At 47.0% G+C, this 26,469-nt stretch overlaps 3 protein-coding genes across 9 annotated transcripts in view; 1 reads left to right on the top strand and 2 right to left on the bottom strand.

Moving 5' to 3' along the window:
- The window catches only part of CBX5 (chromobox 5), a 36,436-nt gene extending 31,586 nt beyond the window's left edge, over window positions 1–4,850 (bottom strand). Inside the window, exon 1 of the mRNA XM_001504559.7 lies at window positions 4,607–4,850. The gene's annotated coding sequence lies outside the window, so the exon portion shown is untranslated. The remainder of the gene's footprint in view (window positions 1–4,606) is intronic.
- A 442-nt stretch (window positions 4,851–5,292) lies between these two features.
- HNRNPA1 (heterogeneous nuclear ribonucleoprotein A1) lies at window positions 5,293–11,777 on the top strand. Of its 5 annotated transcripts, XR_002808406.2 has the most exons (12): window positions 5,293–5,424; window positions 5,971–6,087; window positions 6,380–6,526; window positions 6,618–6,828; window positions 6,927–7,019; window positions 7,106–7,198; window positions 7,481–7,555; window positions 7,758–7,916; window positions 8,473–8,628; window positions 8,849–8,914; window positions 11,320–11,398; window positions 11,634–11,777. XR_002808406.2 is itself a non-coding variant. In XM_014740750.3 (11 exons), exons 1-10 carry the CDS (start codon window positions 5,410–5,412, stop codon window positions 8,902–8,904), a joined length of 1,122 nt encoding a protein of 373 aa, XP_014596236.1. In that variant the 5' UTR covers window positions 5,293–5,409; the 3' UTR covers window positions 8,905–8,914; window positions 9,145–9,853. The 5 variants fall into 5 exon arrangements, 3 of the variants coding, with proteins under 3 accessions (XP_014596236.1, XP_014596238.1, NP_001229438.1); XR_002808407.2 differs by lacking the exon at window positions 7,758–7,916; XM_014740750.3 differs by lacking the exons at window positions 11,320–11,398; window positions 11,634–11,777 and adding an exon at window positions 9,145–9,853.
- Window positions 11,778–15,229: 3,452 nt separating this feature from the next.
- Window positions 15,230–22,549, bottom strand: NFE2 (nuclear factor, erythroid 2). Of its 3 annotated transcripts, none has more exons than XM_001495426.6 (3): window positions 22,260–22,549; window positions 17,698–17,867; window positions 15,230–16,516 (listed from the first exon to the last, which is right to left on the bottom strand). In XM_001495426.6, exons 2-3 carry the CDS (start codon window positions 17,809–17,811, stop codon window positions 15,509–15,511), a joined length of 1,122 nt encoding a protein of 373 aa, XP_001495476.2. In that variant the 5' UTR covers window positions 17,812–17,867; window positions 22,260–22,549; the 3' UTR covers window positions 15,230–15,508. The 3 variants fall into 3 exon arrangements, with proteins under 3 accessions (XP_001495476.2, XP_070127669.1, XP_070127670.1); XM_070271568.1 differs by lacking the exon at window positions 22,260–22,549 and adding an exon at window positions 18,106–18,319; XM_070271569.1 differs by lacking the exon at window positions 22,260–22,549 and adding an exon at window positions 18,059–18,296.
- Between the last annotated feature and the right edge of the window lie 3,920 nt (window positions 22,550–26,469).

Consider the following 26,469-nt stretch of genomic DNA (forward strand, 5'->3'; position numbering starts at 1 on the left):
AAACCTATGAATATTCCTTATATGGCAAAAGATGTAAAAAAAGAAATTTATCCTGGATTATCCAGGTGGACCTTAAATCCATCACATATATCCTTATAAGAGCGGAAGAAGGAGTTTTGGGACAGATATACAGAGGAGGAGACAATGTGAAGACAGAGCAGGAAGAGATGAGGCCACAAGCCAAGGAATGCTGACAACGACAAGGAGCTGGAAGAAGCAAGAAAAAGACTCCCTTAGGGCCTCCAAAGGGGGCTCAACAACTTGATGGCAGACTTCTAGCCTCCACAACTGGAAGAAAATAAATTCCTATTGTTTGAAGCCACCAAGTTTGTGGTAATTTGTTGTAGCAGTCACGAGAAACTAGTACATAGAGGATATCTAATTTCAAAAATCATAAACTAGACATACATAAAACCAATTACTAATCTAAAAAGAACCGTGCTTCAAGTGACCCAAAGAATACTTAAAACCTTTAGTCCCTCATTTCAAGGGGTAAACTGAGGCAATCACAGGATGCAATGTACCCAAAAAGATATTGGCAGATCTGAGAAGACAAACTCAGAAAGGTCTAATATTTACATAGCTGCTAAGAAGAACAGTGTAGGTTTTCCCCCAAACATGCTAGCTGGTAGCTCCTGGACAGACTAAACATAGGCAACAGTTGTCACTGTGGGTGTTCTGCCAACACAAGTGTAAAGTTGTCATCAGAAATGAATATGTGGCTTCGAGTGCTTACAGAAATCCAACAAATCTGCGTCTTGGACTCTGCACAAGCCAGCTCTTCTCAGAATGACCTGGACTCCTTCCCATTAGTACAATGATCAGCTAAAGCTATCCTCTATAAGGAGGGAAGGAAAATCAAAGTTTATGTCAGGGAAAAAAAGATAATTGCCCAGAGTCCAAGTTCATGAATAACAATGTGTAAATGGCAGCCATACAAGTGATACCTTGCACTGTAATTTATTACATTTAAAATCCATATCCACAGCACAGAGCTTTAGGCCCAATTTCACATAAGGTGAACAGAAATAAAAATAGACCAAGTAAAAGAACAAAGAAGGACAAGAAATGCTTTACCAGGGGTTGTTAAATGGGCTATTCCAGTAAGACATTTAAATCATGCTATGTGCTTAAATAAAATACCTCAATAAAAAGCAAAAACTACTAGTCTTTGTCAGAAAGCTTTGTACTCTGGTACCTTTCTCTCTTTTCTAGAGCTACTGTCAAAGGCTCTGAAAATCACCAGAACTTTCCTAAACATAATAAAAATCCAGTCAGTTCAGAGATATGTTCTTTCTCTTTCCCCAACCACCATCCTGGTTACCTTGATGGCAGACTTCTAGCCTCCACAATTGCAAGAAAATAAATTCCTATTGTTTGAAGCCACCATGTTTGTGGTAATTTGATAGAAGCTTTCTATGTATTGGTTTTCAGACAGACCAGTGAAGATGCATTATTTTCCATTTTAGTGAACAATGTCCTTTTCTGGTTTGGTTGCAATAGCATGCCTCAAAGTTCTAAGCACAAGTGTCCAAAATTTAATTTATTCAATACAAACTCAACATTTTGTCTTGTTAATGGAGTGGTACAAGTTAACAACCAAACCTGGTTCTCCAAAGGCAAGAAATAAATCTAAAGTTAGGATTTTCAATGTGATCATCTCAGAATTTCAATGAAAAATTATCCACTAAAATTTCCCCACCAGAGAGAAATGTTCATCAGACGTATTACTACGACACTGAAAGAAAATTCACAATAAAACAAGCACTTTTTCCTTGTACACTACAGTAAACCAAGAAGTCTATGTTCAAATCCTGAAATCTTTCAAATTAAAATATATCATTAAAAACATCAAATAAGGGGTAATTGAGTAATTTGTTTACAAATACAAGTTGCTGGGGCTAGAGATGAGAAGAACTGACTCAGAGAGTAATTTAACATGGCATGATTTGGTTACCTATTCTTCAGATCAGTTATTTTTCTTTTTCCCCTAAACTGTGGGTCTGTACACAGCTGTGAAATCATTTCAGCAGAAACTGATCTGTGTTTTTAAGAAAATGAAATAGTGTCCTGCAGATGAGAAAATATCAGAGTGCTTTGCACATTTATACTTATACCATATTTGTATAGTATATACATTGTTTCAATGTGTATACAGGATCAGCGTAAAATGTATTTCTTGCTGAGGGTCAAGGTCAAAAAAATTTGAGATGCTGAACCAAAAGAATTCCAGTAAAGAGGCTTAATCAGCTGAAAACATTAAGAAGTATCTGAAGCAAAGTCTACCTTCTTCAAAAAGATATTTGCCATTATTTTAGGAAGCCAAATGAACACAAGATGCAATCAATCATGTTTAAATTGCAAGGAAAGGTAAAAATCTTAATGGAATTTCCCTTTTATCCAATGGAACAATTATTACTCTCTATCTGAAGAGATAATCATTAGGATTTAGTGATCCATTTACGACAGGCCACTTCTTAAACATAAACACTTCAACCATCTTCTTCCTCTATCTAATTTCCAACTAGTAAAATAAAAGATTTTGACAAGATAATCGACTCTAGTATCTGTCATTTTAGGTCAATGATTTTCAACTGGGGGAGATTTTGTGGGTGCATGTGCGCACCCCCCCTCCACCCCAGGACATCTGGCAATGCCTGGAGACATTCTGATTGTCGTAAGTCGGGGGTGGGAGGGTGAAATGCATTTATCTGGCTCAAAATGTCAATAGTGCTGAGGTTGAGAAACCTTGCAGCACATCAAGATTGTATTCCTTTCAAACCTAAGCAAATTAGGGACAAATACCTTAACCTGTGTCACTTTAGTTGCTCTTATAAGGTAAGCAGCTGCATTATTAGCCTACCTACAAATAGTTTCTAACCAAATGTGAAATAGGTTTGTCCTTTGCAAGCACCAGAGAACATGGAAATCTCTCCTCTGTTCATTACAAACTCAACTAAAATCATCTTCCTTTTGTACAATGTCAGAAAGGTCTCCTATAAGTCTCCTTAGTATGTAGTTGAACTTATTACACTATTCAAAAATTTTTCCCTTGACCCTAAATAAGTCAACAATAGAGAAGTATAGACTCTAAAACAGCCAATACATAATAAAAATTCCTGTATTTTATGAAGACATCTTGGAATAAGCAGAATGGACATTACCAATAGGAAACGGACTGCACGTAAAACAAACACTTTGAAGGAAACCTAATCAAAAGGCAAAGACTAATTCCCCAACACCCTAACGTATCATCACTCTCCTTAACCAACTTTCTTCTTATCCAAATTCAGACATCCTCAAAGAACAGCAGAAAGAAGGGCTTAGAGACTCTTTAACCATGTAATGAGAGAAACATACTAAGGGTTGAAAAGTTCTTCAAAGAGACTAAGATAAAAGGCATTGGAGAGACGGGGAAATTCTTGTAAAGTGCTTAGCCTGATGCCTAGCAGGTACTAGGCATGCAAAAAAAAAAAAAGTTACCTTTTTAAATTAACATTTTTATAACAAGAATCACCTTAATTCTTAAAAGGAAAAAGAGTACTCTTTCGAGGTGTAAGGAGAAAAAGGGTGGTAACAAGTACGTGATAATGCCTGGAAACAAGAACAACCGACTTTCTAACTTAATTGTAGTCACGAATTAGCATTATTCCTGAAAGGATTTTTGCATTACAGACCCCACCTTTTTCCCTAGAGGTAACATCCTCGGGTCTGTAGCTTTCCAAAACTTTTTCTATAGATTTACAAATATCTATTTGTCCGTGGAAATATGCATCATTATGATGTAGATTTTTTTCGGGCGCCTTTCCACGGGAGTACATACAGATTTATCCCATTCGTTCTAACATTTCAAGTCAGTCTTCCTAAAGAAGCGAGTTCTTAAAGTCAAAAGACCTCTCTTGCTTCCCGTAAAATCTAAAAAGTGGTGGACGGTGGGAAGCACCGACGTGGGAAAACAATGCCGAACTCGAGGCAGACAGGAGCAAACTTAGAGCTTCCGGACCCGGGAGGTCTGGGGATGGAGGCCGACGGGCTTTGTTAGAGAAGTCGTGGTGGAGAAAACACCCCGACGCGCCATCACGGGCATTGAACCCCCTTCCCTCAACCCCAAATCTAAGACCTCCCTCTTCTGGAGAGCTGATTGGACGGCCTGCCCGAGCGCCTTCCGGAGGCTGCCCGCCTACTGGCTCCAAACCGGGTCCATCCATTAACCCGCCCGACTCTCGCGTTCCCCCATTGGAGACACACCGCGGCCTCTCGGAGGAGCCCAACCTACCGCGCGCTGCGTGCTCATTGGCTCGGAGAGACGCTGCTCAGGAGGGGAAAACCCGCCTCCCACATTCCGCCTGCCCAAGGACCGAGCAGAAGGCAGCTAAAGGCAGACCCAATTGGCCTATACACTCGCCAGTCAAACTCCTCGGCTGCAAAGCTCCACAGAACCTACGGGGATTAAACATCCCGCCCCTGTCCTTCTATTGGCTGCCCGGACCCACCGCTCCCCTTTCACTGGCCCCCACCTCGCGGTCCATTCATTTCACACAATAACGGGCCCAACTGGAGTCGGTTCAAGACCTCGTATGGGTAGGCAAGGCTGTCAGCCACTTACCCGGGATAGAGACCGATCACTCACGCAAACGTCTTCCCTGTTCGTCTGTGGTGAAGGCGGACCACAAGCCACTGCTGCCGCCGCCTTCTGCGCAACGCCAACCGCCCGCCAAAACGGATCCTTCCCTGCGCCTGCGCGACCAATCCTGGAACCGGACCCTTTCTCCGCCCATTACGCCTGCGCAAAACGGGGCACAACTCCCGCCACTACGCAGGCGCTGTAGGTTCGCCGCCGTCTCCCGCCCGCCATTTCACGTGTTCCAAGCGCCAGGCGGAACTTCTTAATACGTCTGCGTAAACTCGCCATTTTACTACACATGCGCTCACCAGGCGGTCTTCGTGGAAAAAAAAAAAAAATGTCACCCGCTAACTACCTTTTTAATACATAGTATTAATCATGCTTTGCTAAGAGGGCTGAATATAAAATCCGGGGCGTGGAAGATTAAAGTTATTTAAATAGCCAAAGTACATTCAAATATGAAAGATTAACTGGCTAGCCAATCAGCCTGGTTAAGAATAATATTACTCGGGAACCAATGGCCCCCAAGGGGTGGAGACTGCGTAGAACGCCCAAACGGATGACGTCAGACAGCAGTGCGGAACCGCAGACCAATAGTAGGAGGAAGCTGTTTCAAATATCCAATCAGAGCTGCCCAGGGGCGGAGTCTACCAATGCCGAAAGCGAGGAGGCGGGATAAAAAAGCGAGGCCGAAGGTAGGCTGGCAGATACGTTCGTTAGGTTACTCCTTTCTGCCCGTGGACGCCGCCGAGTAAGCATCGTTAGTCTCCCCTCCCACTGCAGTCATGTCTAAGTCAGAGGTGAGTAGGACGCTCTCTCCAACTTCAGTTTTTTCCTCGCCCCTCCCGGAGTTCGGTAGGACGCGGCCTGGTTTGGCTGCTTGCACCAGCCCATTCGGCAGCTCTTCTGTCGCTGCCAGGGCCTACCCCTCCCAAAGTTCAGGTCGCCATTTTGTCCTCGTCGTCGCCATGAGGCCGCCGTCTTGCAGCCCTTAGTTATCACGCCGGGCTCTTTCCTCCTGGCAAAACGCTTAGGCACATTCAATGTATTTTTCACCTTGTCTCGGTGGGCAAGTTCCTTAAAGAGTAGCTACGGTTGCTTACTGGCACGTACCCCGCCCGCCGGGTCCTTTTGTTGCGCGTGCGTCGGAGGGAGAGTGGGGACGCATGCGCTCGCGGCTCCCCAGCCCTTGGCCTAACGCCTGCCCTAGTGCGGGGAAGCACGTGGCCCGCTGCGGCCCCAAGGAACAATAAGTGCTGCGTACGTCGTTGTGTAGTTTTGCTTCTCCTAACGGGAAGGTGGTTTGTGTTACAGCCCTACTTAACGCTTTTATTTCCTACTCCTAGTCTCCCAAAGAGCCCGAACAGCTGCGGAAGCTCTTCATCGGAGGTTTGAGCTTTGAAACAACCGATGAGAGTCTCAGGAGCCATTTTGAGCAATGGGGAACGCTCACGGACTGTGTGGTAAGGCTCGGAAGACACAAAAGGCAGTAGAACCTAGTTGATTCCCTTGGCTTATCTTGCTAGAGTTCCTGTCTGAATGCTTGTGAAGGTTGACAGGATTTGAGTTGGAAACAACTTGGCAAGGGAAGGTGTGGCCTTGTTAACTTGTTAAAAAGCTTCGTCTTAATGGGTTTACCCTAGATGGGTAGAGGGAAACTGAAGAGCTTTGTGTAGTTTCTTTTTACGTTGGTCAGGTTAGAAATGACAATGGCTTCTGGGATCTCAGTGTGTATTAAATGATTTAACACCTCAGGTAATGAGAGATCCAAACACCAAGCGCTCCAGAGGCTTTGGCTTTGTCACGTACGCCACTGTGGAGGAGGTGGATGCAGCTATGAATGCAAGGCCACACAAGGTGGATGGACGAGTTGTGGAACCAAAGAGGGCCGTCTCAAGAGAAGTGAGTGGGTTTTTTTTCCCCTTCCCTAAATATTGATGTGGGGATAGAGTTCGCTAATACAATACAACTTAATTGGATTTTCTCCTGTTAGGATTCTCAAAGACCTGGTGCCCACTTAACTGTGAAAAAGATTTTTGTTGGTGGCATTAAAGAAGACACTGAAGAACATCACCTAAGAGATTACTTTGAACAATATGGGAAAATTGAAGTGATTGAAATCATGACTGACAGAGGCAGTGGCAAGAAGAGAGGATTTGCTTTTGTAACTTTTGATGACCATGACTCCGTAGACAAGATTGTTAGTAAGTATCAGATGACTGGGATTTATTTGCTAATGGTTCTGAAGTCTATGTTTTCTAAAGCCTGAGATCGTGTTCTCTTTATCTTTGAAATTTTTTAGTTCAGAAATACCATACTGTGAATGGCCACAACTGTGAAGTAAGGAAAGCCCTATCTAAGCAAGAGATGGCTAGTGCTTCATCCAGCCAAAGAGGTGGGTTTGTTGCTTAATTAAATCTTACAGGTTACTTTGAGTAATTCCAACCCGCGTTGCTTAACACTTAACTTTTATGTCTTAAGGTCGAAGTGGTTCTGGAAATTTTGGCGGTGGTCGTGGAGGTGGTTTTGGTGGGAATGACAACTTTGGTCGCGGAGGAAACTTCAGTGGTCGAGGTACGTATGGTTAATAGTTTACTAAGAATTAATAATAAGCCTGTAGTTTAGTTACCCCCAGATAACTTAATCCTTTTTGCAACCTGTGGTAGATGGAACTACTGGCCCACATTTTATCCAAATGTACTGCTGGTTTCTCACTATCCAGAAGTTAAAATTTGGGGTATGGGAATCACTTTGCAGTACAGGGAGTGCTTCTTAAAATTTAAGACTTAGAAGACTGATTTGTGTGTGCAATGCATATACTTAAGACATGGTTTATAAAACTCTTCTTTCTTTCAGGTGGCTTTGGTGGCAGCCGTGGTGGTGGTGGATATGGTGGCAGTGGGGATGGCTATAATGGATTTGGTAATGATGGTAAGTTCTTTTCAAGGAATACACAGGTGAAAAATTTCTTGGCAACCTTTAGAATAGGTTAGTAGAGACTAAAATTCTAGTGCATGACGAGCTCAATTCTGACCGTAACAGCATGCTGTGAGCAGGCTTTTAGCCATTACGCTTGCGGAGATTTTGACTGTTGAATACTTTTGTCTTATTGAGAAGAATTGTATTCTTGTAGGTGGTTATGGAGGAGGCGGCCCTGGTTACTCTGGAGGAAGCAGAGGCTATGGAAGTGGTGGACAGGGTTATGGAAACCAGGGCAGTGGCTATGGCGGGAGTGGCAGCTATGACAGCTATAACAACGGAGGAGGCGGAGGCGGCTTTGGCGGTGGTAGTGGTAGGTATCGAGTGATCTGAGTACTTGGTGCAGTAGCTAGATTAGTCTCTTAGAATTGATGCTCGTGTGGGGATTTGGTGCTCTTACAGCATTACATGGTGCACTGCATGGTATCCATTTTTAATGGGCTTGCTAATGCTACCTCCTAGCTTTAAGCTGGGGCCGCCTCACTCCCAAATAGATGGATAAGTGGATAGTGGCATCTTCGATTAGAATTAGATTAGCTTCTGGCAGGATTTAGTATCTTAACTCCTTTGGCACCTTAGGCACTTAGTTGATGTATCCAGCCTGTGTTTGCAGTGTCCCTGAATGGGTAAAGGCCTTAAAGGCTAGAGAGTTTTTGGTAAATTTGATGTTGGGCAAATTTTTACACTACTGGATTATTCAACTGAATGCCTTGCCCACAAAGGATGAAATAGAAAGATAATAATTGGAGCCACCAGAGTTTGGGAGGAAGGCAGGCAGATCATGCAACTTTTTTCTATCTGAATACTAAATAGAAAGCAGAACTATCATCTGCCCCAAGTAACAGATGAGGCCCTCTTTCCATTCCTAGGAAGCAATTTTGGAGGTGGCGGAAGCTACAATGATTTTGGAAATTACAACAATCAATCTTCAAATTTTGGACCCATGAAAGGAGGAAATTTTGGAGGCAGAAGCTCTGGCCCCTATGGTGGTGGAGGCCAATACTTTGCCAAACCACGAAACCAAGGTATGGTATATGTGTAATATTGATAGGAATACATTAAATCTTTAGGTGATTTATGTGTAGACAATAAAAACCTAACAATTTAAAGTCTTCAGAAAACTTGAGTGACTGGTAACTTGTAGTCAAATTGGAAAAAGATCATGTGAGTTCAAACTCTTGAATTTTAGTTTTATTGCCCCGATTATAAAAGCATTACTATTAAAGGAACACATTTTATTATTAGGTGGCTATGGCGGTTCCAGCAGCAGCAGTAGCTATGGCAGTGGCAGAAGGTTTTAATTACTGCCAGGTAAGTATGCACCTTTTTGTGTTTTGACTTAATTTTTATAATTTGATGAACCCAGTAACCCTAATGTAGCTGAGCAGTACAACATAGTTAACATTAATTGCAGTAAAATTGTGGATCTTAAGTTAATATTCAGATCAGCAAAATTTGTGGGAAACAAAACTTGCTATTGGATTGTAGCCTTGAGTCTTAATATGTTTAGATTAACAACTTTATTCCATATTGTTCAACAGGAAACAAAGCTTAGCAGGAGAGGAGAGCCAGAGAAGTGACAGGGAAGCTACAGGTTACAACAGATTTGTGAACTCAGCCAAGCACAGTGGTGGCAGGGCCTAGCTGCTACAAAGAAGACATGTTTTAGACAATACTCATGTGTATGGGCAAAAAACTCCAGGACTGTATTTGTGACTAATTGTATAACAGGTTATTTTAGTTTCTGTTCTGTGGAAAGTGTAAAGCATTCCAACAAAGGGTTTTAATGTAGATTTTTTTTTTTTTTTTTTGCACCCATGCTGTTGATTGCTAAATGTAATAGTCTGATCATGACGCTGAATAAATGTGTCTTTTTTAAATGTGCTGTGTAAAGTTAGTCTACTCTGAAGCCATCTTGGTAAACTATCCCAACAGTGTGAAGTTAGAATTCCTTCAGGGTGATGCCAGGTTCCATCCGAAATTTATTTATAACCTGCTTGGGCACAGAAGCCATTGTCTTCAGAAACCTTGGTGTAGTTGAACTGACAGTTACTGTGTTGTGACCTGGAGTTCACTGTTAAAAGGGTCACCCAAGCAAAGTCATGGAGTTCATTTGGTTATTAATATGATTGTTGGCACATCCTATGCAATATATCTAAATTGAATTATGGTATCAGATAAAGTTATAGATGGGAATGAAGCTTGTGTATCATCCATTATCATGTGTAATCAATAAACGATTTAATAATACTTCTTGAATGGAATGACAACTGTATGGATTTGGGACTGGCAGAGCTTTGGACTTTCCCTGCCCACTACCCCTGATCATGTTGACTGCTTCTATCACAGTTCAAGTTCAAAACTCTGCCAGAGAATAGAAACCAGCTGCTGGCTAATGCCACCCATAAATCCACAGATTAGAAGCGTTTGGGAGACCTTTTTAAACTGGCCAGCACCAGTAAGAGTATCTTACTCTTAACACGGAAACAGGCTTACATTAAAGGAAAACTGCAGTTTTTATTTTGTTGTGGTTGGGTGGGTCTTTGGAGGTTTATAGATTAACCACATTAGTTACCTATTTGGAAATTAAAATTATTGGAGATGGTAAGGAACCACATTATATACTTCAATGTTAACTGCAGCTTTCCTTTAAATATGACACAAGATAACACGACCATCCTAAAATGTTAATTGTATAGAAAATGATTTCTAAACCTTTTAATAGTTAATATCCAATCATTGTTATTTGTACATAGGTTCTTTTGAGCCTTCCCTTTGGTACCCTCAATTTCAGTAACAATGTACCTAGCAGCATAGAGATTTTGTTTATCACTAGGACTGTGTATTCCATCCCATGGTGTGTTACTTGGAAGTTTGGGGAGGAGGGTGGGTGAAGGTGGGTGGGAGGTGGAGGAGGGTGGGAAAGCATGGGTGATAGTGCCATGGGTTTGATATTGGCTGAGTTTGCAATGGCAGGTGGAACCTTAACTATTGAGGGAGTTTGCAGATACCTCAGGATTCGTGACAATGCCTTTAAAGATCCAGGAGAGATGTTCAGCTACTAGGAACTGCTAGCAAGTATAGCGCGAATGGCTCCGAGCTCAGACACTCTACAGCTGAGAGTAGACACTTGTGGTATGTGGAGTACAGATAAGCCAGGGGCAGGCCACGCACGCTCCATGAAAGCTAGGAGGGAGTGAAGTTTCAGGACCATCGCAAGGAAGGAGGCAGACGAGAGTAAGGCACACCTGACTCTTAGGACTAGCAGTCAGAACCAGGAGGAAAGGTTTTATTGCTATGCTGGTAGGTAAGAACAGATTTTACTTACATCCATATAGCTATCTATAATCCAGCTTTCTGTTATGTTTTCCTTAATATATTGAGCCAAAACTAGTCCAGTTAAGCTGAACTTGGTTTTTCTGGAGATGAATTGTTTTAAATTGACACCCTTGTCTTGGTGGCTCCCAATTGAAGGAAGTGAGCACTTTAATTATTTCTACTGTGATAATAGTGCCTTTTTGCCCTTTAATTTTGATTTATTTCTTACCTTCCTTTGACCCATTTCCTTAAAACAATGGCTCAAAGTAGTGCATTAGAATCTTCCCCAAAATGGTGGTGGGAGGGTGGGTGGACCATTAATGGGGGTGGGGGGTTTAGCCTGAAATGGGACTTGGTCTTAGAGAAAAGCTGGTACTAAAGGTTGTTTACTTTTCTAGGGAGGAGTCTGCCACTACAGGCTTATCAGCTCTCTTTTAAAAAAACAGAAACTCATCTGTCCAAGTTCATGGCTAAAAGGTAAGTTTTTATGAAGTAATGGTCTGCAAGAGTGCTTGGTATTGCCCAAGTAAAGAGAATAACAAACTGCCTCAGAACCAAAAAACATGGGATCTCATAATCTGGTCTTAATGGAAGGCTGTAGCCAGCAAAACCAGTTATTAAAGCAGCTGGGTTCCCAGTAAAGGGAATGGATGTGATTGTAGAAGCTTCTCTTGCTTGTGTAAATACTTCATAGACTTTTTTCTTTTTGCAGGAACATCCTTATGAGGACAACCTTTATCTGAGCCACTGCACTTCGTTTTCACTGCCATGCAGTTGTCGTTAGCTGCTCTGCAGCTTGAGTTAATCATTCAATTTTGTGAATGGGCTTTTTAAATAAAATGCTTTTTAACTTGTTTTTTTCTTGTGCTGTTTGTGATACTTGTGCTAAATAACTCGATACTGTGTTTTTTGCCATTTCAAGTTTGAGAGTGGGAAATAGAGGAGTTAATGACATACCAGGTGTCTAGTAAACCAGAATAATTGAGTCAAAATCCCTCCCCTTCATGCCTTACCAGTGCTTCCCTGGATCCTTTTAAATTTAAAGGAGCAAGGTGTTATGTAAGTGTATAGTCACTGCATCTTGAAGCTAGCAGTTTAAAGAAGAGTGGAACAATATCAATGCTTTAAACCAAAGCACAAGTTGAAATTGTAAATAGGAAGAGGGCTGGCCTCGTGGCCGAGTGGTCAAGTTCGCGCGCTCTGCAGCAGGTGGCCCAGTGTTTCATTGGTTTGAATCCTGGGTGTGGACATGGCACTGCTCATCCAACCACACTGAGGCAGTGTCCCAGTGTTTCATTGGTTTGAATCCTGGGTGTGGACATGGCACTGCTCATCCAACCACACTGAGGCAGTGTCCCACATGCCACAACTAGAAGGACCCACAACGAAGAATATACAACTATGTACTGGGGGGGCTTTGGGGAGAAAAAGGAAAACAATAAAATCTTTTAAAAAAAATTGTAAATAGGAAGGATTGGGTTGTTGGAAGTGGTTCTTATACTGTGTGACTATAATAGATTATCCCATCAGCGTCTTGTTACTATAATAGATTATCCCATCAGCGTCGTGCTTTAGTGAAATCAGAAACTAGCTCTCACTGCAGGAGTAAATCTTCACCCAGTTAGAAGTAAGCTGTTTACGATTGTACCATTTGACCATGTCCTCCTAGCTTCCCTGGCAAGGGAAAACCAAGTTGTAAAACCCAACAGCTGCCGTTGAGCTCAGGGTGTCTCTGGGAGGAGAGCTTATCTGTGCTTATATGTTATGCATAAGCATAGCATAAGAGCCACGCTTATCTAGTAGGTTCTGGAGGGACATAGTGCATCTGGTGAACAAGTATTTATTGGCCAGCTATCTCAGGCTTCAGAAAGCTCAAGCCAGGGATGATAACATGAACTGAATATGGAAGGGAAGGAAGTCTTCTCATAGGTAATTGGCCTAAAAATTTGTTTAGAAGCAATAATTTAACCCTTTGGCAAATGCTTATGTTTTTCCCTAGTATTTTCAAGAATAGTTCATCTGGCCTCAGTTTTCAATCTAGCAAAACAGTCATCTTATTGCTGTGATTCTGATTTAAGAATCTCACTTGTGACTTGAAATTACTAGTTTGTTTCACACAACCATAGTTTGGAGGGATAGGAAACTCAAGCTACCAAGAGTTTGCTAAAAGTGTTCCTATTGAAGAAAAGCAGTTATGCACCTGTTACATTCTATGTACTTTGTTAACATTCTTTACATATACAAGATTATTAGTAATTTCTGTTTATTTTAGATGAGGAAATAGACAGAAGGAAGATAATTACCTCGTTGGAGTTCTTGCAACCTGTGGGTCGCATAACCCAGTTCACTCTCCAAAACCGTATTCCACGTTTTGCTTTAGGTAGGCACATAACCAAACAAGGTGTGTGTATGTGATGGTTGGTCCTCACTACAGTGTATCTCCGTAAGAGTAGGGCGTTGTCTTGTTCATTGTACCTCCAATGTCTAGAACGGTACCTTAAGCTTATTAGGTGCTCAGTAAATACTAGTTGAAGAAATTAATGTCTAAATTTGCCTCTGAATTTACCACCTTGGTAAATTAGAATGAAAAAATCTTCAGTGTCTGATGTCCCTTAGGTGAACTAATCAAGTTTCTCAATAGCTAACCCCAGGCTCTGCACTTTACAACTTGACCTCACATTTTCAGTTTTTTGAGAAATTGAAATTCACAAGTTGTCTAGATCTTCAGATCTATTAGGAATAGGAAGCTCTAAGTTGTTTTCATTCCCTAAACCTAGGCTAGAGACGATGTTTTTCAGAATATATAGGCATGAAGTTTCCACATCTCTTTTGATCACTTCTGTGCGCTTTTATGGCTCACAACTAGTGTCTATCAGAACTTGGAAATAAGGTTTCCCTGTTGGAATGGAACACGTAAAATTGAATAGAAGTGTATATAGAAGTAAAATACCCCAAAGAGGTAATTTGTGTAATTCAGTGACTGGGAAGGTTGGGAACCACCCAATTCCAAGCAGGAAGAGGAAGGTAATGGTGTCAGGGAGGTTTCACTGGACTTTGATGTGAAGGCTTCTGAAAAGCAATCATGTCTAGTTTCAAGAAAAAATATATATACTAATAAAGGCCCTAGATCTTCAAGGATCTAGAAAAGGAAAGCCCCAAAACATGAATTGGGTAGTGTCTGTTTGTCTGGTTTTTGTTTTTTTTTTTTTCAAAGATTGGCGCCTGAGCTAACAACTGTTGCCAATCTCTTTTTTTCCTACTTTTCCTCCCCAAATGCCCCCTGTACATAGTTGTATATTTTAGTTGTGGGTCCTTCTAGTTGTGGCATGAGGACACGGCCTCAGCGTGGCCTGACGAGCGGTACCATGTCCGCAGCCAGGATCCGAACCAGTGAAACCCTGGGCCACCGAAACGGAGCACACCAACTTAACCACTCGGCCACGGGGCTGGCCCTTGTTTTGTTTTTGAAGATTGGCACCTGAGCTAACATCTGTTGCCAATTTTTTTTTTTAATTTATTTTTCTTCTCCCCAGAGTCTCCCAGTACATAGTTGTATATTCTAGTTGTAGGTCCTTCTGGCTGTGCTATATGGGACACAGCCTCAGCATGGCTTGATGAACAGTGCGGTGTCCACACCCAGGATCCGAACTGGCAAAACCCCAGGCCTCCAAAGCAGAGCGCGCAAACTCAACCAGTAGGCCACAGGGCCGCCCCCCTGGGGAGCGTCTCTCTTAACCAGGGAGATAGAAAATTTCACTAAAATGCATATTGTACTCCACTGTGGAGCTGGCTTTACCCAGACCAAGGTGTGAAATCCCCTGAAACTTTGTTGTCCAATCAAATTCTCTCATTCCAATCAAGAGCAGCTCACTCAGTCTTCTGAGAGAACTCTGGCACATCAGAACCCAGGCTGAGGGGGTCCTAGAGAAATAGGCAGGAGAAGATGAGAGAAAAGGCCCATGGGCAATCCAGGCTTTTCTGTGCTCCAAAGATTGAGAAAGGAGAGGCCAACCCTCTGGGCCTTGCACATAGGATCTAGCCAGCTTTGGTAGCAATCCCAGCTCCATAAATAGGGGGCCACCAGAGAAGGTGGGGTTCCTCAGATCATCCATGGCCCCAGCTCTGAGAAGGAGTATGAAGATGGTGGATCACACTGCTCCAGCCCAAATGTCATGTGCACCTCTCTTACACAGAGCTGTAGGGGAAAGAAATGAGCTTGGCAGGATTCCCTCCCCAACAGCAAGCAGTCAGCTCTGAGGGGTGCTCAGCTTCATCACCCTCCCTTGAGAAGGAAGACACAGCGGAAGGTTATTTCTGTAGAGTGCTTTATATACCAAAGCTCAAACAAGAGGTGGACGTTGGAGACCTGGGAAGCTGAATCACAGAAGAGAGATTCCAGCCCTCCCCTCACATACTTCCCTCAAGGCGAGCCTCACAGAACACACTTTGGACCTTCCCAATGCCAGGTTTCCCACTGTCCCCTTCCGGTCTAGAGAACACAGCTCCTGGGCCTCAGGGTTGGGGAGTACCTTCATCAGAAGGGAATGAAGGAAATCGCCATCACCAGTCCCACCCCTCTGGACCAGCTCAGTCTGTGGCCTCCACCTTCGGCCCCCGGGGCACCAGAAAGATGGCCCCATCGGCAGCCTGTTGCAGCACATACTCTTCAGGGGAGTAGTTGTTGCCTGCTTCATCCCGCAGGTGCTGGAAAATGTCCCGGTAGAGCTCCGTCAGCTGTTGGCGCATAACCTCCAGGGTCCGGTCGGCCTCCCCTCGGGCTCGGAGAAGCCGCTCCCGCTCACTGCCCAGCCGCTCCAGTTCCCGCTCCAGCTGCACGATGGTCTCCAGCTTTCTCTTGCGACAGTTCTGGGCGGCCACCTTGTTCTTGCCCCGCCTTCGGATGTCCCGGACTAGTGCCAGCTGGCTCTCTGTCAGCGGGTACCGTGCCAACAGCTCGTTAAAGTCATCTACCGGCAAGTTGACAATCTTGTCCGTAGGGAAGGGGATCTTCATGGCCAGGGCCCGACGTTCATCCCGACTCCCCACCTCCCCCCTTGCAGTGGGCTTGGCCCGCACAGGGCCTGAAGAAGGCTCTAAGGCTAAGGGGGTCTCAGCAGGTGGCAAGGCATAGTTAGGGTGGGCCAAGGAGTTGGGCATGATCGAGTAGGGGTACTCCACTGGGTACATCTCTACATACTCGCCACGTCGCCGACCAACCTCTGTCCCCTCCAGCTCAAGAGATTCAGCGTCACTATAGTTGAGGGATAATCCTGAGTCAGATTCTGGGTCTTCTTGAGGCTTGGGTGGCCCCGCTGGCAGCCCAATGTCCAGGAGGGCCAAGGGGTCTGGGAGGGGCTCACTGAGCAGACCTGAGAGGGTCAGTGGCTTGGAGACTGGTATGGCCATGTTGCAATAGGAGTATGGGGGGTCTTGGACATGAGATGTAGGTGCTGGGAGCTCATAAGGTGGTGGAGGAAGCGGGAAGCCAGCATCCGGGTGGATTGAGCAGGGGCAGTAAGTTGAGGGTGGTGGGGGCCCAGGGTATGGGGCTGGGGCTGGGGGCTCGAATGATGGCTCAGTTGGAGCATTCAGGCCCTGCAAGAAAGACACAGAGAGGCTGAGGAGGAGAACCAGCTCTCTCAGGCCCAAGCTGGGGCCTTCTAAAAGACCCAGTGAGATAATAACAAAGGGAAGAGAAAGGTGTTAACAATCACAGACAGCTTCATATAAAGTTGCAATGCAGCTATTCCAAGAAGAAAGCAGCTTAAACAGGTATGGAAGTCTCTGAGGTCAGACTTCAGAAAGGACTATCTAATGTTGCAACAATTATGGAATCTCCTTCTCAGTAGAAATTCTTACTGGGTTGGGTTGAAATGGTTCGTGTTCCTTTATTTCCTTCAGGAAGACAAGGAGTGTTATCCAAGACGACCCCTGGGAACCCTTTCCTGCTGTGGTTATCTAGGGTCAAAGGGTCAAGTTCAGACTCTGGCCATGCCCTGGGTGCCCAGCAGAGGGAGCTGCTGTGTGGGAGGAGGGCTTAGGGCAGATCCTGAGGGCCCAGACATGGTGGCAGGGGAGAGAAAGGGGGCAGGCGCAGAGCCAGGTCTGGGGGCTAAGAGGCACCTTGGGGAGCTAGCACAAGTGCTACCCTCTACTCTTCAGTCCCTCTGTCCCTGCCCAGGTGCAGAGAGGAGGAGAGAACATGCTGGAAACAGGGCCCCCAACCCACGTCGGGGAGCCACCCTGCTCCAGCCCAGCTGGGACAAAGGCATCATTGTTAGACCAACAGACACCCCTTTGTCCAACTAGCAGGAGGAGAGGACCCCGGCATAGTCTGACCCCCCTTCCCGAGGCCCCTTACTGCTCTGCTACCTGGGGGAAAGGGGCCCAGCTACGGAGGGCAGGGGGAGGAAATGAAGGAAGAAGATGGACAGGATTGGAGGACAGGGAGGTCAGAAAGGAAGAAGGTGAGAAAGGGAAGGTGGGGACGGGGAGGTGGGGTAGAGAGATGTAGGCAGAGTAGCCGCTGAGAGCTTACAGCCCCAATCAGATCCTTCCTCCCCACCACTCCTCTCCCCTGCTCACCCACACCCCCAGTCCCTCAGCGTTCTGCTCATCCATTCAGATCTCCTTCCTACTCCAGCCCTTCCTTTTCCAGTGCCTGGAACATTTCCAACTTGAGACCCTGAGCCCTGCTTGTTCCAGCCCCCTGCCTCAGTCGCAGCCAGACTCTCTGCGTCTCTGTGCTTCCCTGCCCCTGCCCCAACCCAGCTCACCTGCAGCTCAGTGATGGACATGATCTCTTGCCAAGTCAGTTCCATCTCGCCCAGCTCTGGAGTGGGGAGCTGTGTCACCCTGTTCCTGCTCTGCTGGGGAGGACACGGGGGCATCCTACTGGGCCAGGGCCTGGTCCAGGGTCCCCCAAAGCCCAAACAGCCCCAGCAACCTGCGTGGAAGGAGAAATTGGGGTTAGGGCCTTTCCTGCTAGGGGTCAGCAATTTTGTCCTGCCCCCATGGAGAGGCCTCCTCCAACGTGACCTGAGAGAAAGAAGGACCTCATCGCCCGATTCCTGCTGGACTCATCAACCAACTCCTTAAACTAGAAATCATTTTTCTGCGGTGCAATCTCCACCTCACCTGCTGTGGCTGTAGTCAGCTCCTTTGGGAGCACAGGAGGTCTTTACCTTTTTTTCAGACAAGATGCCTTCTCTTTCTCCTACTTCTTACTCCCCAAAACTATATCACTGGCTGGAGGAGAAGTCATGTCTTCTGGGGTGGGTTTCCCATTTTCTGGGCAATATCAGGGACCACTCCTGCTTTCCTCTTCTGTCCTGTTCTAGGATCTGGGTCTTTTCTTTCCAAGATGACAGTGAGTGCTTGGGGATCCCCAAGGAGTGTGTTATGGGAAGAGCCAAGCAGACAGCCCCTCCCCTTCTCTAAGATATGGCCCAGGCCTGGTGGCTGATAGCAGCCCTGCCCTCTCCTATCCTGGCCCTGGGCTCCTCTGCCTGAACCAGATAAGAGGTTTATCAGCTGCAGGCAGCAGAAGAGGAATGGTCTCTGGAGACACTGGACCTCTACTCTGTGTCCCTGCAGGGTCATCTTGGCCATACCCCAATCCACACAGCCAGGAGTCTTCTTCCTCTAAGGTAATATAACAACCATAGCAAAGACTCATCAAGCAATGGTCAAGAACTGCACTGGTGTTTTCCAAGCATTAGTTTATGAGATTGATTTTCACAAAGATCCCATGAAGTCCATTCAGAAGTTGAGACCCAAGCTGGTAAATAGCAGGGGCAGGTCTGGAATCTATACTGGCTGACTCTACTAGCCTATACTGCCTTCCAGGTGCCTTCCAATCCCACTCCTGTGTCTCCATACTCCAAGCCTCTATTGGCCTACATCAGCCAATTCCTTCTGTGGAATCTCAGTCTCTTTTCTCTTTTTCTGGGGAGTATCTCTGTAGAGCCTTGAAGACACACTCCCCTCTAGCACCTTTTCTTCTGATCTGGGCTCTAGCCGCAGGTCAGCCACAAAGCAGCAGTGTGATGTTGGGCAAGCCATCACACTTCTCTGAGCCTCTGTTTCTTCATTCGTAAAACCAGGGAGTTGGACAAGTTGAAGCCACAGGTCCGTTTCTGCTTGGACAGCTTAGCATTCTCAGCAAACTCTTGCCCTTGCTTTCATCTTCTCCTCTCTGGCAGTCCCTCTCCTCATCCTACCTCCCTACCTCCCTGATACCCAGCTCTCCTGCATCTGTTCACCCTGCCTCCAGCATGAGATTTCAAGTAGATTTGGCCAGGGCCTCCTGATCTCTTAGGGCCAGACACCACACCTCACCTCTGCCATATAAGTCAAGGTGGCCAGCTGAGAGTAGGAGAAACTTATGGAAGGACAGAAGACAGGACTGGATGACCTCAAATTGCATGACCTTAGATAATCACAAGGATGGCATATCACAGCTATTTAATATGGAATCCACTCTTTGACTTACCACAAAATTAGTGAGAATGCAAACTATCCTTGTGAAGGAGGATCTTCTCTAGCCCCTTCCCCCACTCCTTTGTCATACTGCTGTCCCCTGGGAGGGGTGTAGGCACAGGCCCTTGGGCAGTGGGCAGGGTGGGTGGGGTGTTTATGTCTGTCCAGGATGCCATTTCAACACCGGAACCCCACCCTCCCGCACCCAGGTTCTGGCGGAAATTGCCCAAAGGCAAAGTGAATGGAGAAGGGGTTTAGGGGGCAGGGACAATGACTCTTGCCTCATAGTCCTTCACACACGTACCCACCCTTTGTCCCTTTTTACTTGTTCCTGGATCTGACTCTCAGCTGCAGTACAAAGATCCTGCCCTAGGAGGCAGGAGACCAGGTTGTCTGGCCTTCCAGATTCATGACCTTGGGCGAATTGCTTCACATTCAGTCTCCTTCATTAAATGGAGATGGGCCTAGAGAACGTCCTTGCTGTGAGAGGCAGTAGATTGCATCTGGCTCAAGCAGTCACAAACCTTACTGTGCACTACATTCCCCCGGGGGACTTGTAAACACAGAATCCCGAAGGCCTCCCACCGCAGACCTACTGAATTGATTTCATAGGTGCAGGGACCCAGCATGCAGCATTTTAACAGGCACCCTGGTGTTTCCGATGCCAGAGGCCCACCCTGCCTTGAGAACTACTAAACTAGTCCAACCGTATGAATTCACAGGAAAGAACACAAAGCCAGATAGGAGCCTGGCAGTGCTCTCCAGGCTTCTCTTGGTTTCAAACCCTTGGCCCAGGCAAGGCTAGGTTCTAGGCTGCTCGTGTCTCTGAGACCAGATATCAGCCCCTTCTCATGAAGACCAGCAGCTCAATCTCTTCCTCATCTTGGACAGGGAAATGAGAATCCAAAAGGAGAGCAGGGGGAGACAGGAGGTTGGAGAAGGGGGAGTTGAGGAGAACTTCTGGATCAGCTCCAACCAGCTGTCTAGTGCAGTGGCAAGTTTGCACCAGGCCAAAGGGCAATACAGCCATGCATCGCTTAACAATGGGGATATGTTCTGAGAAATGCATTGTTAGGCGATTTTATCATTGTGTGAACATCATAAGAATGTACTAACACAAACCTAGGTGGTATAGCCTGCTGCACACCTAGGCTATGTGGCACTAATCTTATGGGACCACCATCATATATGTGGTCCACTTTTGACCAAAATGTCATTACACAGTGCGTGACTATAGCATGTTTTCCCCTAGACACTCAAGATGGGTGGTGGTCTGTACACGAGGCATAGGCCCCTCTGTGTCTTAGGAGCCTATCTTCCTGATGATGGGCCAGGAGGCTGGCAGTCCATGGTATCAATCAGGGAGGAGGGTATAGCCAGAAATGGATCAAATAGAATATCACAGAGGGTGCAGAAACTAGAGAGATACTGGGAAAGCGGAGTGGACATCTGTGTTCCTCTTCTTTTATAATAAACAGTTCCCACTTTTCAGTTTAGTCCACACTTTGCGGTCACACAGCCATCTTACTCCCCAACGTTATGTATCAGGTAGGACTGGAATCATCTCCAGGGACTATAGTCTATCCTCTTTACTCTCATCCTGATAGGCCTATACAGAAAGATCTTGTCACAATCCCTGAGTACTCACAGAATGACATGGAGCTTTATGCTTAAGGATACAGGGTGAGGACCATTTAGGGAGGGATGCTGGGGAAAGGAAGGCATTTGGCCTCAACTGCTGCCCCAGGGCTCTAATAGCCTTGAGGAAGAGGGAAGTGGAGAGGGGGTTTGCCTCTGGGACACTGTTCCGAGGCTTATTAGACCACTCCACCTCTCCAAGTGTCAACAGAGGCAGTGAAAGGATGTGGAGGGATCAATGAAACTTGGGGTGTGGAGTGCCAGGTGAGCAACCTATTTAGAAAGATTAGGAAGAATCCCCAAAGAAGGAGAGGCACATAGAGGTGAGACAGAAACAAACAGAAAAGAGGAAAAAGGGAGGGGGAAGGAGGGAGAGAGAGAGAAAGAGAGAGATTTGACCGGAGCGAGATTCAGTCTCCTGGGGGCATACATGACTCAAACAGGTGTATGGGAACAAGAGAGAGAGGGACAAGTTTCTGCCATCCTGTCACTCGGTCCCAAGACCCCAAACTCCAGTCCTTTGGGGGCCAATGACTAGGGAATCCAAGCCCTAGCAGATCTGATGGCTCCCCTCTTCTCTTCCACTGCTTCCCAGCCCCTACCTCCCAAGCTGCCAAGACATCCAGTAGGAAGGAACTACACTGAGGGTGGGATGCCTTCCTCTCCCTTCCAGCCCCAGCTGATCTCTACAGCCGGGGCCCAGAGAAGAGAGGGACAGAGGGAGGCAAGAACTGAGCACCCCCTACCTCCACCACCCATCCTGCTGCAACAACACTTCTCAGCCAGCCAAGCATTCAGTGCCTCCAATTCCTCAGCTTCCCCCAGACCTTCCCAGCTGGCTGGACAGGGCAGCATGAAGGAGTGGAGTAGGGGAAAGGACAGTACTATACACCTGAGAGTCTACCATGTCCCCAGGGCAGCCAGCCTGCTGAAGTGTTACTCAGTGTCACTCCCCAGCCCCTCGAGGACCACACTCTCTGGTCCCCACCTACAGCCTTTCACCCCAAGACCCCAGAACGCTCAAGAAGCCATCTAGGTCTTCTCCCAGAAGAGTTCCCAGAGATGTCAAATTCCTAAACCAAAGGCAGCCTGGGAAGGTCTGAGATCTGCTAGGAATGTGCGGAAAGTTGGTTATTTTCTCCCTCTACCTTCGCTTCCACGTCCCCAGCCTGTCCCTGGATCCCACTGAGATCCCTCTCCCACCCCGCCCCTCAGGCACCTGTGGCAGGGTCCGAGCAGAGAGAGGAGAGAGATGAAGCTCCGGGTGCTGTCTCTGGGGAGGCTGGGCCTGGGCTGACACCTCCCGGGTGAGGATCCCTGCTACCTCTGAGAGCCGGGGAGGGCCGTGCCCCGCCCCCGGGCCATTGCTGAGCGCTGAGTGTGGAGGCTGGGCTGAGCGCGGAGCTCGGGGCGGCGCACCCGTCTCCTCTCTGAAGCCCTCGGCCTGAGTTCTCCGTCCTTCCTCTAACCCTCCCCTTTCCCCATGGCCCTCCTCTCCTCCTGCCCTTTCTGGCCAACAGAGGAAACTTGAGCCCGGTGTGGTTTCTGCCCACGCCCCGCCCCCACCTTGCTCCCGGCCAGCGGGGGCACACATGGCTCCGGGCCTCTCCCGGCCCTCCTTTGGAGCCCAGGAGTCCAGCCAGGTCTGCGTTTCTCCCGTGCTTATGATGAATTCCAACCTGATGGTCCACTCCAAAGTGACCTCTAAACTTCATACAAGTTGTAACCTCCTTCCCTCTGCCCCCTGACCCTCTTAGGGACAGGGAAACTGAGTCATGACAAGGTGGAGGGCAGCCGAAGAAAAGGACCAGGTGCCTGGCGTCCCGGCTGTTTAGGCAGGTGGGCATTTAGGGGACCGCTTTTATCTAAGAAAAGCTGGATTCTGGGAAAGGGGTCGGGAGCTATTTTGGGGAGGAGGGGCAGCCGGCTGCTTTGATGTGTCCTTTCACCTGTCGCCTTCTCCCCTCCCCCGCAGCTTCAGATGTCCTAGGACAAAGGCCTCTTTCTTGGCCAGGTTTGTTGTCAGTGTGTGAGGGGAGTTGAGGTGGGGGGGGGGGGGTACCCAGCAGGGACATTATTCACCTCCCTTAAAGGGGACCCCGGGTGCCCTCTGTCCTCCTTTCTTCCAGGCAAGGCACCCCAGCCACATGGCAGCCACATACCCTGGACAGACCAGGGCACGTGTGTAGGATATCAGGTCCATCCCCCAGCACCCACAACAGCTCTGTGTCAGGCCCAATAATTACCACCAGAAGTCACTCATTCATCCCTCTGCCTCCAACACACACACAACTCAAGTCCCAGGCCAAACAAATCTCTTTCCAGAGACCAGGAGAAAAGAGTCTTGCTTCCTCTTAGCTTTTATTTGCTTTCAGCTCTAAGGAAAGTCCTTCCTATGTCTAGCTTCAGTCCTTACAGCTGCATCTTATACTTTTTCTCTATTTTTTCTTCTTACTGTGTTCAAGTTAAATTGGAAACAAAGACTGAGGAGGCAGACAGGTGCCCCCCTTAGGCAAGGCTGGCATTCAGCCAGCACTCTCTGATAAGATTGTGTTCACTGTTAAAATAATGAAAACCTTCAGTCCCTGTTGATAAAGAATAGCTGCTGGGAATTCTCCAAGTGTTCCCCACCACTACACCACTATATCAGCCACCCCAGTTCTCTCTCAGGACCCTCCACAATCCAGCAACACAACCAAGCAACTCAAGAGGGAAGCTGACACCGCTTCTCTGCAGCCTGTGTATGGGATTGATCAACGCCCATGCGGAACCCATGGCTGAATGTCTTGAATTTCATCTCTATCCCAGGAGGTCATGATTCTCCATGCATGATCAATGTAGGACAGGAGGTGACCCAAAGCTTCATCGCATGTTACATGTGGGTTCAGAATCTCTCAATGACCTGGGCATGAATCTGGGTCACATACATGGGCATTCACGTATAGCTCTCTCATTTGCATACTTATTTGGGCCCCTCAGAGGGGGATGAGGGGTAATGATAATCACACTTGTGGCTAAATTGTGATTAATTGTGATTAAATAATATCAGGTTACAGCTAGTAAACAAACATTTAGTGAATGAAAAACTACCAATTCAGGACTCTGTTTGCGGCACTGCAGATATGCCTATGGATAACACAAGGCTCATCATTCATTCAGCAAATATCTATTGAGTGTCTCCTATGTTTTACTTTCCAGGAAAACAAAGATGAATAAGACATGGTCTATGTCCTCATTCACAGTCTAGCTGGGGAATTACGTTAACAAAGCTCCATATAAAGTGCTATGGAGCTGAATTTCTGCCTGGTGAAATTCAGAGAAGGCACCATGGAGGAGGCAACAATGGAGCTGGGCTGTGGAGAATGACGAAGGGCTCACCAGGCAGAGAAGAGGAGAGGAGTATTCCAAGCAAAGGTGTGAAGGCACAGAGGCAAAGACACAGAGTAGTACTTTGGGTTTACTGGGTGGGGTGCAGGGGTAGGAAGTAGTAAAAGATAAGCCTGGGAAGTTTGACTGGGGCTAAGTTGTAAAGTGTTTTGAAAGTCAAGGTAGGGAGGTTGTATTTCATCCTGTAAGCAATAGGCATTCATAGAAGTGTTTGAAGCAGTTTACTACTTATTTAGGGGCACAGATGTGGTCACGTAGGGGGAGCTAAGTGAACAGGCAGCCTTCACTTAGGTGACTGGCCAGGCGGAGGTGTCTCTCCCATGTCACCCCCACTCCCCTCCTGTAGGAAGAGGACTTTACTGCGGTTCCCAGGCTGTGTCCGGCCTCCAGAAGACCCTTTACAGCCCTCAGGGGCGGGAAGGTTCCTTTAGCCCCCTCCTCACAGATTCCTCGTGTCCAGAGTCAACAGCCTTCTACCTTAAGTCTCCTTTGTTTGATGTACGATTAGCCGGACATTAGGAGCCTGAATGGGTTGGACAGTCCCTGTGGCTTGGCAAGGCAGAATACCTACGATTTTCCTATCCCCAAGATTCTCCCACTTCAGCAAAGGTAGCAGAGACAGAATCTGGAGAAAAACCTGGCCACACAGATTACTGTCATACCATTCTCCATGCCGCTCACCCACCCCTGCAAGGCTGACTTGTTGCCACCCCTGTTCAATCCACCCTCACCCTCACCCCAACGCGTGTGCACACCACCACCAGCATCAGGTCAAGCCACAAGCAATGTTGCCAAACACCCCACTAGGTTATGCAACCAGCTTCCCGAGTAGGGCGGGGCAGGTAGAGCTGGAACCAGGGGAGGGCCTGGGTCCCAGAGGGAGCTGGCTGCCTTGCCTGCCTGCTGGTCTGACCACAGCGGCCCCAAGGGGCGGGGGAAGGGCTGGCCCTTTATCAGTGCCCTGCAGGGTTGCACCCGACACCCCCTGGCTTCCTCTCTCAACAGACGGAAAGAGGAGGCAGCCACAGGGGACAAGGGGAGGGCTGGGTGTTATCCTAGGCAGCAGAGCCTGGCGGTTACCCCGGATGGCTGGGGGAGGTGGTGAAGGGGGTCTGGGACGAGGGAATAGTGAGGCCCCTCTTACTAAAGTGAGGGAGTGGGAAGATAGAAACTGAGGCCCAGATGGTGGAGCCAGACCTCCTAAGCCATCCATTGTTTTTTCCTTATGTTCTAGTTTGGGTAAGGATAGGATAAGATAAAAAAGTCTTAGAGGAGCTTCCTTTCCACAGATAAGAATTCTTAGAGGATTGACTCAGGAGTTGTGGGGACACTGAGCCCCATTCTCAGGCCAAAAAGGCTTGCGGCTTTCAAGAGTCCAGGGAGTTGGGTAAGACTGAGGTTCCCAGACCCTGGCATTTAAGAGTTATGCCCTGCTGGCAGAGCCCCGCATTGAACCCAAGATGGACGAGGGCTGATAGATGAGTCCAGAATAGCCCAGAAGAAATAACCCCTGGGGTTTAATTCTAAATCTAAAGACAGAAGTAGTTTGCCTGGTGTATGGTAGAAGGAGGGAGGAGGACCAGATCTTGAATCTTGAGTCCCAGCATTTACTGGTTATGTGGCTTTGGACAATGCAACCTTTCTGAGCTTTGTTCCCTCACTTGAAAAATGGAGATAATGATAATAATACTTCTTTAGCGGAGTTGTTGGGAAGATAAAATGAGATCAATAAGAAAGTGAGTCTGTTATTATTAGGAAATGGCAGCTTAGAAACTTAGAGGCAAGAGTGTCTCAGGGGCTTGAAGAACTGAGAACAGTCTATCTGGAAGCCAGACTCTGGTCGCGAGATGCTTGGGACACACCTGAGGCCAGAGAGCAGCCTGGTCCTGGGAGAGAACCAGGACGAGGATGCAGCAGTGTTGGGTCGGGGGGCAGGGGGTGGCCAGACTTCCAGGAACAAGCCATCAGGCATGGCTCTCCCACCTCAGGACCATTGGGCGGGGCAAGTTTTAGCCACACAGTGGGCAGAGTGCCAGCCTTAT

Source organism: Equus caballus, chromosome 6 (genome assembly GCF_041296265.1).
Source record: "Equus caballus isolate H_3958 breed thoroughbred chromosome 6, TB-T2T, whole genome shotgun sequence".
Lineage (NCBI taxonomy): Eukaryota > Metazoa > Chordata > Mammalia > Perissodactyla > Equidae > Equus > Equus caballus.